General features: G+C 31.0%; 2 protein-coding genes across 2 annotated transcripts; one reads left to right on the top strand and one right to left on the bottom strand.

The window, feature by feature from the left end:
* Nucleotides 1-2,695: 2,695 nt before the first annotated feature.
* On the top strand, nt 2,696-9,146 carry LOC124533231 (phosphatidylethanolamine-binding protein homolog F40A3.3-like). Its single transcript, XM_047108432.1, has 5 exons — nt 2,696-2,802; nt 3,260-3,342; nt 6,852-6,975; nt 8,279-8,492; nt 8,991-9,146. The coding sequence occupies exons 2-5, from the start codon at nt 3,265-3,267 to the stop codon at nt 9,127-9,129; spliced, it is 555 nt and encodes a 184-aa protein (XP_046964388.1). The 5' UTR covers nt 2,696-2,802; nt 3,260-3,264; the 3' UTR covers nt 9,130-9,146.
* Nucleotides 9,147-9,762: 616 nt separating this feature from the next.
* LOC124532955 (protein D1-like) lies at nt 9,763-15,032 on the bottom strand. Its single transcript, XM_047108092.1, has 5 exons — nt 14,896-15,032; nt 12,147-12,298; nt 11,682-11,802; nt 10,725-10,929; nt 9,763-9,936 (listed from the first exon to the last, which is right to left on the bottom strand). Exons 2-5 carry the CDS (start codon nt 12,288-12,290, stop codon nt 9,783-9,785), a joined length of 624 nt encoding a protein of 207 aa, XP_046964048.1. The 5' UTR covers nt 12,291-12,298; nt 14,896-15,032; the 3' UTR covers nt 9,763-9,782.

Genomic DNA, 15,032 nt, shown 5'->3' with positions numbered 1-15,032 from the left:
AATAAATTAAAAAGAAAATGTAATATGCATTAAATATGTGCAGTCAGCGTAAGAAAACCTTCGTCAGTTTTCAAATTAATTCCTTTATCAAGTTTTAAACTCTTAGTACCTTTTAAATCTAAACATCAAATCATTGCGACGCAATATGTCATTCTCGATCGGTAAAGCAGATTTTTGCTGATACTGAGCACACGAAAATAGATCTTAAGGTGACGAATCTTTTCTTACCCCGACTGTACATCAAAATTCTTCATTATGTATACTTTTTTTCAAACGTGTGTATTAATTATGTAACTAAGTACTTTTTATGTTATTTATTTTGAAACTTCTATATTTATAACTTCTTGTAATTTATTCTTTGTGAATATTTTTTTATTCAAGAAGAACTTTTATTAATTGTTCCGTATGGTCTGTTCCGATTAAAATATTTGTCTGTGCAACTTTTACTATTCTTAAATGTTATTAAAATTGTATACATTTTCATTGACGTGCGTTGAAAAAGATACTTTTGAATGCATATTGTTAATTATAACAATTTCCTCTTTGGTCGATACGCAGCTAAAGATTAATGTATCTTAAATAACTCTATAAATTCGTACCACATAGTCAGCGGAGAATCTGACGATATCCTAAACACTTAACTGCTTTTAGAATTATGTAGTAAAGTAACCTTTTTATATTTTCTTATTACTTTAGAGACGCCATTATAATTCCTAGTCCAATAAAGTCTAAATTCCTTAATACAATGAATGCCTTATTCGTATATAAGTCATTCTATTCATAACTCTTATTTCATTTTAAAGAAAATAAAAAAAATATTATTTGTAACATTCAAACTATTCTATCTCTTAAAGAACATTTACTGCGAATGAGCGTATGAATGACGAATTGTCAAATCGTACAACGAAAGATGAAAGACGAAAATATAACTCGCTTATTTGATTGATTAAAAAATCGATTCATATTCGTATTGATTATAAAACTTTTTAAAACAAGCTTTTGTTTAATACATGTCCTTAAAAATATACTATATTGTATATTCGATTGTTTTGTCACCAAAAGAGTGTATGTAACATTCAGCTCATTTGGTTATTTAATTGGGGTCTCAGTAGCCATGGCGTCTGTAATAGACAATATGAAGTAGTCAAAACTTCTACAAATTGTCTTGAAATAGCCAAGTTACTTGAAGTTTATTGACGTTCTCTGAATATTCTTCAAACATTACGTCATTGTTATGAAACATGTTTGACTAACGTTGTGCGATGTTGTTTTGTACGAATAGTACGATACAACTTATATGAAGCATCGCCAAAATTCGTAAAACCGATCACATCCGAATTGAGTACGCTATCCCAAATTATCAATGTTTATTTCTCATGTTAATATGAACTTTACACAAACTTAACAATTTGTAATATCATATGACCAATTATATTCATTAATTTGGCACGTTTTCTCGGGTTTAACTGACGCGAGAATCTATAGCGACGAATAGCGTCGAATGGCACGATAGGGAGCTATTTCTATTGGTTGTATAAATCGGCAGTAATCGGTTTTATTCAATTTCCCGATGCGACATCTAAGTTGTGTCGATACAATTTAAGATTAGCAGTGAGCAATGGAAAATATTTGCGGACCGGGCTGCAAGCAAGAACGACATTATACATAGTAGGGTTTGATATTAGCATGGCATGCAATGGGTTCGTCTAAGTCATGAATTGAAGATTGAAATTATAATGTAACTAAAAACTAGTTGAAATTAATTAAGTTCATTGTTAATTAATGATAATTATAAATGCTTACATGTTACATAATTTAGTCTGTAATATAGTATTTACGATTATTGTAAGCGTATACGTAATTTGTTGTTACTTGTTTTTGATTTCGTCTTAAATTTGTTTAAAAAAAATAATAAAGTTTTATTGTCTGATTTTTATTGTTTTTGTCAATACCTACATAAACATTTCTTTTCATTTAAATATGAGAACACATACAAATGATCAGATGACCAGTGAAGACCATGGCCTGTAGAAAATGGGTAGTATATTTTTTAACGTAAGCCCCGTGCTGGTTTAAGCCATTTGTCATGGTATAAAAGGCATCAAAACTGTCTGTTTCCCACCTTGCAGAAACTTTAATTACAAAATAACACATAAACTCTCATCTGTCACCCCCCAGGTGAGATTATTGTGATACGTGAAAAATCAGGATGGTTCTGTAAGTTAATTCTCTAGAAGGTGAAGGCTTCGAAGACTCTTGTGTTTTAAAAATAGTTTTATCACACATGTGCATAATAATATCTCCTACTCTCCATTGAATTTATTCGAATTCTCGATTTTGGCCAATATATCTATTCATTATCTTCAAAATAGCCCAGTGACGTAGCTGGGTAGGCAAGGACCTCGGCGCATGAATAAGGATCAGGCCCTCATCTCCTCTTTAACTCATATTGCCTTTCAAAACAATAAATAGGAAAAAAATCATGTAAGTAGGATTGAGATTTTCTAGCTTCAGGAGTTGTCAAGTTGGTTGACCCGTTCTTTTCAAATCTCAGGTTATAAGTCCCCTAAGCTCCTGGCATCAGGATAGCTACGCCACTTCCATAGCCAGTATATAAAGAAAAAATTAAATGAAAAATAAAATGCCACGTTATCGCCAATTGTTCGAATACCTAAGAGACGTAGGTTATCGCGTAACATTGGTATGAAAGGTTCTTATCAGTACAATTTTGTTTTCTGATACGTGAAGTTTCGCTGGTCAGTTTTTATACGGAATTCATCTTGTGACATCGCTTTTACAAAGGTAATTAATTTAACATTATATAATCACAGTAGGCAAAATTTCGTTGTTATTTTTAATTATTTTTTTTAACTAAGCATTGAGTTTCACGGTCATTTATTATATTTTCAATTAAAGATAAATATTTTAATTTTGTTTTCTAGTCCACCATATCTCGCCACTTAGAGCCGTAAATGCAGAATATCGTACTTTAAAAAAAAATAGATTTCCACAAAGTCACGAGTGCAATGTTGTCTTTAAACGGTTCTTTCCCGTTTTTTAATGTAAACAATATTATAGAAAATAATATTAAATTAAATATAAAAATATATTAAAAACTATTTATTTAACACACACATAAAATATTTAACTTAATGTCAAATGTTAAATTATATGTATCATTAATCCCTCCCCAAACATTAGGGTTGTCTGGAAGATTTCTTTTTTAATTTATGTGTACCTACCAAATATTTTTTTACAGACAAAATGTCGGTCGCCAGTGCCTTCCAATCGAGCAAAATTGTTCCAGATGTCATTCCTACTCCACCCAGCAAAACCATAGAGGTATTTAAACATTTACGTTATTTCAGACTTTTATTTAAAAAATGTCAATAAAATACAATGCTATTGGTTTAATTATCAATGTAACTCGTTAATTTATCATTATATGTTATGATAAAATTAAAAATAATAATGATTCGAAACATAAGGAGTCATTCACATAAATATAAGTATACATACTATAGTCTTTGCATTTCATTTGTGAAAATCTAAATCTTAGTAGTTTGTTATAAAATTATTACATTTACGTTTATCACAAATAATAGATGTTTTTTATGATTACAACCATGTTATGGCATATTGTCTCATTCATTCATAAGCGTGCATTGTTTTACTTTAGTTTTACAGTGTTAGGTTAAAGTTTATTAGCAAAGCAAAACCACATATGACGTATTTAATATATTAGAATATTTTTATAATATATAACTAATTATAATATACTTTAATATCTAACTGTGCAAACGACTTCATGCGTGTAGCTTCGTTGAATTTTACAAACAAGTTATATTAAAGCCTAAGTAAATCCTTAGTACATCAGCTTTCTATCAGTAAAATACTCGTCAAAATCGGTTCAGCTATTCCAGAGATTAGTCGATACAAACAGAGAGATAAACAAAATTGAAAAAAGAAGTTAATTTAGTATAAGTACCGTGTACATACACATTTGGTAAAAAACAATTATTTTAATTAAATTTTTTGGTGTGTCCACCGAACAAAAATAAAAAACATGGTAAATATCCCGAAATTAATAACTTTAATAATAAAAATAACCATGTTAATTTAAAATTATTTTAATATTATAAACAGACACTTCGATTTTATTATATGTATAGATATAGAGTAATAACTGTACTCTTCCTAAACGGTTGCACAAATTTCGAGGAAATAATTTGTATCTAATGCCAGGGACGAATGAAATTGGACTAAATAAAATAAAAGTCTTGTATGAAACGAAGTCGGGACAGTTTTTAATTATATAATAATTATCAAAGGTAATACAAAACTTATTAAAACAATGTTGCTAAGAAATAACACTTGTGTATTATTCCAATGGAATAATATTTACATAATGTTATTATCAATAATCACAATTACACACGTATATATAATAATATTTATCTTTAAATTATAATCTTAGTCGTACATTCCATTGATATAATTATCTCATTTTTATTTTGAGATAAACAAGTTATCACAATCAATCAAAATAATGATTTAAGCTATTATGTAATTCATCTTTATATTTTATATAAATAAACGCTTATTTTATGATCGTATTGATCGAATGAATGAATGAAACAAGTTATATTATGTTTATTTGTTACGTAACTAATTGGTTCGTGTATAAGAAAAGTGGTATACACCCATTAAAGGTGTTCATATACATACTCTATATGCTATATGATATACGAAGGCATACAAGCAAATGGGTCAGCTCATGGATAGTTTCTTGTTTACATTTCTTGCATCGCTATAGCGCCACCGACATTAAGAACTAAGATGTTTTGTCACTTGTGTTTGTTGTTACACTGGCTCACTCACCCTCCAAACCAACTCCGAACCACAACAATTATGAGTACTGCTATTTGACGGTATAATATCTGATAAGTGGTAGTGATAAAACTCGTCATCCTTTGAACAGTTAATATGTATATAAGCAAAGTATACGTGAGTTATATTGATTCCTTTTATCTCTGTAATAGTCTGTAATTGTATCTACGAATATAGTAAAATTGGAGTGTCATCTCCGGAAGATGACTGACGATGAGGGCACATCAATAACTTTTTGTTAAATCGAAACGTACTCGAAATTCGTGTACAGAGCTAGGACAATATACACAACTGATTCTATATTAATATTATATATATTAATACATGTGTAATGATGTTACTATATAAATATTTGAAGTTACGGTATACATTTTAGTTAGCAATTGTTTAAAAATACTTTGCAGCGAGTTTCTTGCTGGTACTATGCCAGGAACCTTTACATTTGTGCCAACGATAACTGTACAAAGTTGACACAATCAGGTTAAAGATTTTACATATGTAATACAAACAATAATACAACTGTACTATATATGTAAATAAAAACAGATGAATTGATAACCTCCTCCTTTTTGAAGTCGGTTAAAACAACTGTTTTTAACTTAATCGAATTTTTATTTATATAAGAATTGTCCTTGGAACTAAAGTGCCTACATCGAACATATTCTTAATGAGTTTAATAAATTAATAAAAATCGAAAAGAGATTAATTTGTAATTTATTATATTTTTAATGATGCTTAGTTACTAATATCGGTAACGTATTTAATCCAATAAACAATCAAAGGTAGAAAACTAATTGCAGTCAAAGTTTGATGACGAAAGAAATAGCCGTTTGATTGATTAATTGATTTTTAAATATCTTTCAGCAAAACTGAAAAATATTTAAAAAAAATATAGTCACGTATAAATTATATTTTCAGATCTTGACTTGATTGATGAATGAAAGATTAAAGAATCTAGGTAAAATGTTTGCGAAATTATAACAGTGTTTATTCGAAAAGGCGTCATATAACAATGTTTATTAAATGCAGAGTAAAATCTTCTAAATTTAAACAGCTTTTTGACAATCGCGGTAAAAACTTTTTAATTAGATTTTTGTTTTTCGAATCTGACTGATAACTAATAACTATTTAGATATAATAAGAATCGAAACTTTTCTTTCCTCGGGGTTTAAAATTATATAAAGGTTCAAACCCAAACTAAAACATTATAGTAGCAATGTATTGATATTAGCTGTTAGAATAACTGATAATTAGATAGTTTATTAGTTCGTTAGTCTTTTAAGTGACAATTTCTTATGACATACATACACAATAATCTAATGTTCAATGAATTGTAACTTAAAATAAATTATGTTTTATAATCAAAAAAATTATTATCATATTAATGTACAAAAAAAGTTCTATAATAAGCTAAGCTATTCCCAAGTTAAACAATTTCAATATTAAATATTTCAACTTAGATTAGTTTATCAAATCTATCGGGCGGCACACTTTTTTTACTCTACTTCCTTTTATTGTAAGGTCAGAGTAAGAAAACCTTCGTCAGTTTTCAAATTCATTCCTTTATCAAGTCCTTAAGTTTTGAATCTGCACATCAAATCATTACGACGCAATATGTCAATATATAAAAGCAGCAGACTCAGACTACAGAATATGTAAACGCAGATTATCGTTCATACTGAGCACACCGCAAACGAAAATAGATTTTAAGGTGACGAACCTTTCTTACCCCGACTGTACCCCGACAAAATAAATAAATATAACATAGATCCAGCCTTATTATAGAGACGTACAATTTTGGCTACCTTATCGCTACATTGCGATCTCTTCCAGGCGACTAAAGGTGTAGGGTAGGATAGTACAGTTTTTTTATATACTTTATAAATTAACAGTTTTCTAGTTAATTTCCCTTGTGTAAGTAATAATTTTAATACTAATATGATTGTAATATTCCTCATTAGCTCACATACCCAAGCGGTGTCGTAGCTCAGCAGGGAAATGAACTCACACCTACTCAAGTGAAGAACCAACCCAATGTCTCATTCGAAGCAGACCCCAATTCATACTACACCCTTATTTTCACCGGTAAGTGAATAATATATATGATTATATTTTAGTTATACCTCATGCTTTGGATGAAAAATTTTCTGTGCTTTCCATCGTGAACTGTTTCTTGCAAAATGACATTAATCTTTCCACTTTGTATAGCTTCCTTTAACCTTGTCTAACACTGGAAAGGACTAGCATTATAATTCAATTATAGAAATAATTCAGATATTTACACATATCTATCTTTTTTTCTAATGGCTAGGTTGTAAGTGCCGGACATATAGAATTTGATTTGAACCGAAATACGTTGTTTTTTTTCGGTCAAGAATTTCGACAACAGCTTGATATTAATTTATTTCTGCTTCGGTCAAGATTATTGCTTTTACACAAACTTGTATACATTATAAAATCACTAACATATATATTAGTCGTATCCGTTGAAAATAGAGGCCATTGGTGACATCCATTAAGAGACCATCGTCAAATTTTATCGTCGCATCATGACAATCTGTTTTCTTTCAGGCTATCTGTCATGTAATCTACTTTTGAACTTATTTGATACTCTTACAGTTGAGTCACTCCAGATACCCATTTTATAATTAATAATTATTATCTTGACATTTTTGCCCGTGACTTGGCACAAATAATAGCTAAAAAACAAACATGACATTTTGTGTTTTCCTTCTACCTTTACAAACGAGAGTAAGTTTTCTAACTTTTCCTTCAAGTTCAAGGAGAACTCTGGTTTAGCAAGTAATCCTTGTTTTAATTTTAATACTAACATAAAATTTATCCAGATTTGATATGCCGTTAATCCTGTCTCCGTAAGCCAAAATACCGTAATCGTAAACGTTATCAATGATTCTTTGAGAATTTTAATCTTGAATGAAATTGTTGACATATTAGTATTTTATTTTATCAATAGCGGCTTAATAGATTAATTTAGACTAGTTATATTGTATTGTGTTTACAAATAATCTTAAGATTACATGAAATTTTAAATGATACCTGTAAATATTCAACTGATTGTATTCACTTAAAGGAAAGGTTATTAAGGTTATTATTATTATTTCAGACATGACTAGCTAAGTTCTACTCATACTATTCATATACCGGTTCGAAATTTATAGTCTAGCGACAAGAACCGGCTAGAAACTCGTCAGTTACTTTTTCCAACACTATAAATTCAAAATTATACTAGTTAAATACAATTATATGTGTATCCTGTCTAGTGGCAACTGCTGAGAGCTTCACAGAAGACCCGGGAGTAGCTCCTCGGAATATACATACAACTACTAATTTATCAGACAGTGACTAATCAAAAGTTCTACCGTTATAGATCCAGACAACTACGATGGTCCTGAGAAGGTCTACCGTGAATGGCACCACTGGCTTCTTGTGAACATCCCTGGCAATGATGTATCTAAGGGCGAAGTCCTATCCGGATACATCGGCTCCGGCCCACCAGAGGGCACCGGCATCCATCGCTACGTGTACATACTTTACAAGCAGCCCGGAAAACTAAGCTTCGATGAAAAGAGGCTGACTAATACGTGAGTTTAAGAATATTGAAAATATTATTTATTTCATAACACGAATATTTATTGATTTCACTTTGATTTGAGCTTGTTTTCAAAATTACCTGATATTCTGATATAATTGAGATTCTGCTTACTGTGACCCCAATGATATTCTCAATGTAAAAAAAATTAGGATACATATTTTCCTATATCTAAATTTGGGGGTAACTAAGATCGGAAAATCAAATAAAATCAAAATATACTATTCAAGTAGGCTGTTACAAGCACCTTTGATTTGTCATTTTACCCAATAATACTAAATGTGAAGAATCAGAATGAAACTATGTAGTTATACTGAATCAGTACCATCAATGTTAAAGGCGTTTACAAATTCATTGGTACTTTGTACACCATATCATCTATTTTGATACTTCATACAGTCTTTTATTAATATTAACTTCCATTAAGATTTAACTCTATTTTTATCATGATTTAAGGGTCCAAAACCTAAGAATGTTCTTACTATGTCAGGTCAATCGACGGCCGTGCTGCTTTCTCCACCCAGAAATTCGCGGAGAAGTACAACTTGGGAGTTCCAGTCGCTGGTAACTTCTACCGCGCGCAGTTCGACGACTACGTACCTCTCTTGTACAAGAGCTTGGGTGTTTAATAAATTCTATTCGCAAATATATTTTTTATTGTCGCTTTCCCCAATATTATTGTCATTTTTACCAGTACCGTCAGAAAAATAAATAAAACCGTTTGAAATGAATGTTTTAGATGAAATTATTTTGAAAAGCAAACGACTAAGAAACAATTTTGTGCTCGTTGTTTATTCCAATGCTATTAAACATAGCATTAAAATTAATAATTTTGTAAAATTTGACTCTGAATTTAATCGATTACATTATTATATATGATGTTCTAGTAAACAGATATGTTATTAACGCGCAAAAAGTGAAGACTAGAAAACGTCCCAATTGGACGTTTGCCTTTAGTCGTTTTACGTAGTAATACGTGATAATACATCATAATTACGTAATAATACGTTTTGCGTAATTAAAACATCTAGTTACCTCTTTTACTTATTGTTTTTATCAAGCTATCCTTTTTACTTGTAACGAAATGTAAAATAAACGGTCGCCGGCGCGGCACACTTTTTTCTGTTGTTAGTATGGATATAACATATCTGTTTTTTAGAATATCATTGAATGATACACTATAACGTAAACAGAAATACGATTATTCTGATTTTAGAAATTTTAATCAAATATATCATAAACACAAAATTTATTCGTAATTCGAAGTTTCATAAAATAAATTCTAAAGAATGCACGGTCGTAAAGAAGTAATAATATTTTGAAGCGCTTCAACCGATAAGTATTGTTCTCGCATAAAATTACCAGCTAAGGGTCCAACGAGGTTGTGTTGTCTCTTAAACTCCACGGGGTCAAAGCCCGGACGATTTAGAATAAAACTGAAAAATAAAAACTGATTTATAAACTATGTTCTATAAGCCTAACCAACGCTGTACTAGTAAGAAGTACTAGTAAGAGAAATAAACAATTTTGATATTTAAATAAGGTAGCGCGCATTGGTCGTGATTTTGAATGATCTATGATGTTGGTTATGGGCTGGTAAATCGTAAGTTTGTCTATGTGTCGTACTATCCCTTCTTCGATTGTAGGTTACGGTCTATTAACGGTTCTTAGGTACAAAGGAAGAAATTGAGGATTAATTATAAACCATTGTCCATATTTATTTAAAGCGTCTTGTATCAATGTCAGTTTTGAAGAAATAAAATACTTAATTATGAATGACAGAAATTTAAGATTTGCGACCTCTCAGATCGATGTGTGGCTTGCCAAATATTATTGATTTTGTTTAAATTAAATTGACATAAACCTGAATCGAATAAACCATGTGCCACAGATTAATATGCCAGGAGTCTTCAAATTCAGAGAGATATATTTATATTTTTCGATTATGATAAGTTGGGTATAACACTTTGGGTACCCGCTTATATTAGTTAAAATGATTAAGTTTATTGTTCATAATTACTATTAATGGAGAAGGTTTTTACGAAAGCTCATTTTTTTTAAACTAGATGGCGCTGTAGTACTTTAACAGAGTATAAGGTCCAATCATAATCTAACCTATTGCCATTGAAATTAGTAAAGTATGTAGACACCTACTTGGCAAAATTTGCTTCTGCTGTCAAAATATTAATTCAAATTGATCTTAATAAGAATAATAATCATTTACCGTAACGAATATAGGGGTTCAGGATCTATCCTCTCGTTCTGCTTATAAAGGAGAAATAAGTACGGGAAGCCTCCAGGGTAAGGAGTGGGAGGAAAATGTGTAGACACGGTGTCGCCGTTTTCCATATCTTCACCGGGAATATTCACGATCAACCAGTGGAGGAACTGCGTGTACCTTGGAACCACGTCGATTGGAAGATCTGGTCCTGATTAAGGAGATATTTATTTAATACCTATGAGTAGTTTAGTGGGTATTTAAGACCTCTTATGAAAAGTATACCGTATCGTGTTATTCCGGTACTGGGCTTATTAGACCTCGTAACATTTAAGGAACTAAAACTCGATGTGATGTGTACTTGTGATACTTCTCTTTATTTTTATTTTATTTTATGGAATAGGTTGGCGGACGAGCATAAGGGCCACCTGATGGTAAGTGGTCACCATCACCCATAGACAATGACGTTGTAAGAAATATTAACTATTCCTTACATCGTCAATGCGCCACCAACCTTGGGAACTAAGATGCTATGTCCCTTGGGCCTGTAGTTACACTGGCTCACTCACCCTTCAATCCGGAACACAACAATACTACGTACTGTTTTTTAGCGGTAGAATATCTGATGAGTGGGTGGTACTTACCCAGACGGGCTTGCACAAATCCCTACCACCAAGTCTCTATTCTAACTTCTATGATTGAGACAACATCACATACATTAGTCTGATCCTGACCCCAATGTAAGTAGCTGAAGCACTTGTGTTATGGAAAATCACAAGTAACGACAGTACTACGAGCACCCAGACCCAAGACAACATAGAAAACTAATGATAATCTGCATTGACTCGGCTGGGAATCGAACCCGGGACCTCGGGACGTACCCATGAAAACCGGTGTACACGCCACTCGACCACGGAGATCGTCATTCGTCATTATTAAAAATAAAAGTTTATTATACATTACCAAAAAACATAAAAGTATATAACTCGGTCGAATTTGCTTCATAGCTCACTACCGGTGGGAATAACGTCTGTACAGGGTTGACTTCGGTACCCAAATCTATATTTACAGATGAGTAATTAACCTGAAATTTTCAATTAAACAATTAAATGTAAAAATAAGTACAACAACATCCTGTAAATTTCCCACTGATGGTCTCCACTCCCTTTGGGGAGAAGGTTTGAAGCATATTCCACCGCGCTGTTCCAATGAGGGTTGGTGGAGTACACTTGTGGTAGAATTTCTATAATATTTCCTCACGATGTTTTCCTTCATCGCTGAGCACGAGATGAATTATAAAGACAAATTAAGCACATGAATCAGCGTTGCTTGTCTGGGTTTGAACCAGCAATCATCGGTTAAGATGCACGCGTTCTAACCACTGGTCCTTCTCGGTTAATTTTATAGTATCCCATGAGAAATACTTACGGTTATAAAACTTTGTGGTGCCACAATCTCAATGTTTGGTACGAGTTTGTTATCTAAAAATGCTGTAGCGACTCGTGAGTTTTGTGTGTCTCCATAGCAACCAGCTAGGAGGAACGATACAACGATACAGTTGAGAAAATACATCTTTCCATCTGCAATTAGATTCATAAAATAATATTTAAAAAATTTAGTCAATAAATATAATAAAATTTTACAAAAATATTAAATAGCACAAATTATAAAACAGCCTGTAAATTTCCCATTGCTGGATTAAGGCCTCTTTTTTCCTTTTAGGAGAAGGTTTGAAGCATATTCCACTACGCTGCTCCAATGAGGGTTAGTGGATAAACATGTGGCCGAATTTCATTGAAATTAGATATGTAAGTTTCCTCATGATATTTTCCTTCACCGAACACGAGTTGAATTATAAACACAAAAAATAAATAATTAAGTAAATCTATATCCGCCGAGCTCATGGAAATAGTGAAGGCCCTTATAAAGTCGTGGGTTAATAAGTGCCCGTGATTTTTATCAACCTAATCATTTTGTTATAATTTCTTACATGTCAAATTTATTTTATCACGCCTGAGCTGTGCGAATCTACCATTCCTAGTTTATAGTAATTGCAACGCTTGGAGACCAGTTCCTTTTATATAAATTCTTACATTTATCAATGCTACTTTTAACAAAAAAAAATTTAAGCAAAACTATAAAATTGTGAAATATTTAAAATACCAATAAAAGTAATAAGTAGTAAGGTATTTGTTGACTGTTAGGAATGTAATAGTAAGTTAAAAGAAGCATAATTGTCTATATTCAAAATCTTATTGATTTTCATAAGTAGTGAAGAAGTAGTTTGAGTAATGTTACATTTGACAGCAATCCAATATACTAATTACTACTTAAGCAAGACAAAAATTGTAATAAAAAATATTTTGGTATATGTACCGTGTATACATACATGCATACAGTAAAACGTGGCTATTTTCAACCGACTTCAAAAAGGAGGAGGTTGTCAATTCGTCTGTATATTTTTTTTCTATATTTGTTACCTCATAACTTTTAACTGGGTGGACCGATTTTGATTTTTTTTTTTTAGTTTGTAAGGTAGTGCTTCATGTGTGGTCCCGTTTTAATTTAATTTAGTTCTGATAACGGTATCCACGTGAAAACGATATAATTCTTAAATTTGCATCACGTATGTGCGCGATAAAAAGGTTAATAATTCAAAATTGCTCGAACCAATTTTGATGATTCTTTTTATATTATAAAGTATATACTTCAAAGGTACTTTGGTGATAGTTTGATAAGGTTCTGAGCATAGGATCCATCACAAAGTAACGCAACGGAAGGGAACGGAACAATTCTGAGGAGCACGTTAGCGATACTCGGCCGAATCTCTTATTTATAGGTTATTTAGATATTTGAGTCACCCGTGCGAATAATTATTGCTATATTTGGAGTCGGTATCAGCCAAGAAAACCCTATAGAATATATATCAAAAATCTATACGAGAATACCTTAAGAAATATGTTTTTTACAAATTGCCTTTTATACGATAATATACTGGGTCAATCAAGGGTCTCGTATCGCTTCTTTTGATTGTTGAGGCGCGTGCCGTGGCTGACACCGGCTCCAAATATAACAATAATTATAACTACGTTATATAATCGTAAATCCACTTTTAATTAGTCTAATATTTTTCATTTCATTTTTCTTTTAAGACTCTAAAAATTATGTTGAATACGCAATTATTTTTATTACTTTTTAGTGCATATTTATATGTTTTAAAATAGTGTTTTGTTTGAAGTCGGTTTTTCCTTTTGTTAAAATTTTTATTTATATTACAAACAGATACTCCAATTGTATTATACGTATTGATAAGCACAATACGCAAATAAGCTGTATAATATTTTATTGTTATGAAATAAAATAAACATCAACATTATATATATATAAATGAATCAATCAATGAAAGTTAAAATATACTTCGTCAAGTAGCACCTTTGAAATGAACATTTATTTATTTATTTATTATGCCACACTGTATAAATATCATTACAGGATTGTGTCCCAATTCGATATTACAGCACTTTAAAAAAAAACAAATTTAAAATATCTATCTATCCATTTTATAATATAATATTAAATTGTATATAACATGATTTGATTGACGAAATTTAATTTAAAGCTATCGCTACGGAAGGTTGAATCTCCTGAAAAAATCCAGCAAAAATGAAGGAAGTTATTATATATAATACATTACATTACTTAATTGCTGGGGAAATCGAGGAAAAATTATCCCACTTTTATTATCAAGTAAATTATCCTGTTTCGAGTAAAATTCGCCTTTTTAATCAAAGTTCATTTAATATGTCATTTAAATTTATAAATTTGCAAAGATACACAAGTTAAAATGAGTTAGAAGTCAAACTGCATTTTTTTTTAAGTTACACTATTATAAACGCTCACAGTCCCTGCTACTTCTCTTTTTATAGTTTGTTAAGTGTCTGTTTACAATTCTTTCTTATTTACTAAAACATTAGAACATTGGCGAAATAATCTGTGCCCTCTTGGCACAAATAAAATCCATATTAAAAAAAAAAAAACATTATCAGATCTTTGCTGGAATTGGAGATCGTTATCCTTCATCATATCCTTCATATAATAAATATTTAAGTTTAATTATAATTATTATTTAAACACATATAACTTTAGTATCCAATATTGCATATATTAAATAACTTACTTATTAAAGTCAATGTCAACCACACGTCCGGAAGAGACAATGTACCGATCAGCAAAAGCAAAACTACTGAAAGAATTTCCGTGCAGTTTTTGTTATTGATATAGCTTATTACGATAGCTGATTTATATGCACAGGTG

Source organism: Vanessa cardui, chromosome 10, assembly GCF_905220365.1.
Source record: "Vanessa cardui chromosome 10, ilVanCard2.1, whole genome shotgun sequence".
NCBI lineage: Eukaryota > Metazoa > Arthropoda > Insecta > Lepidoptera > Nymphalidae > Vanessa > Vanessa cardui.
The sequence above is the reverse complement of the archived record's forward strand: the minus strand, read 5'-3'. Positions and strand labels throughout refer to the sequence as shown.

What these genes read in the sequence shown, in the direction of transcription:
- LOC124532955 (XM_047108092.1), bottom strand. Translation starts at nt 12,290, where the DNA reads ATGTATTTTCTCAACTGTATCGTTGTATCGTTCCTCCTAGCTGGTTGC. An exon ending in CACCACAAAGTTTTATAACC is followed by an intron (nt 11,803 to 12,146) that starts GTAAGTATTTCT and finishes TGAAAATTTCAG; the next exon opens with GTTAATTACTCATCTGTAAA. An exon ending in GAACCCCTATATTCGTTACG is followed by an intron (nt 9,937 to 10,724) that starts GTAAATGATTAT and finishes TTTATTTTTCAG; the next exon opens with TTTTATTCTAAATCGTCCGG.
- LOC124533231 (XM_047108432.1), top strand. Translation starts at nt 3,265, where the DNA reads ATGTCGGTCGCCAGTGCCTTCCAATCGAGCAAAATTGTTCCAGATGTC. An exon ending in CACCCAGCAAAACCATAGAG is followed by an intron (nt 3,343 to 6,851) that starts GTATTTAAACAT and finishes ATTCCTCATTAG; the next exon opens with CTCACATACCCAAGCGGTGT. An exon ending in CTACACCCTTATTTTCACCG is followed by an intron (nt 6,976 to 8,278) that starts GTAAGTGAATAA and finishes CTACCGTTATAG; the next exon opens with ATCCAGACAACTACGATGGT.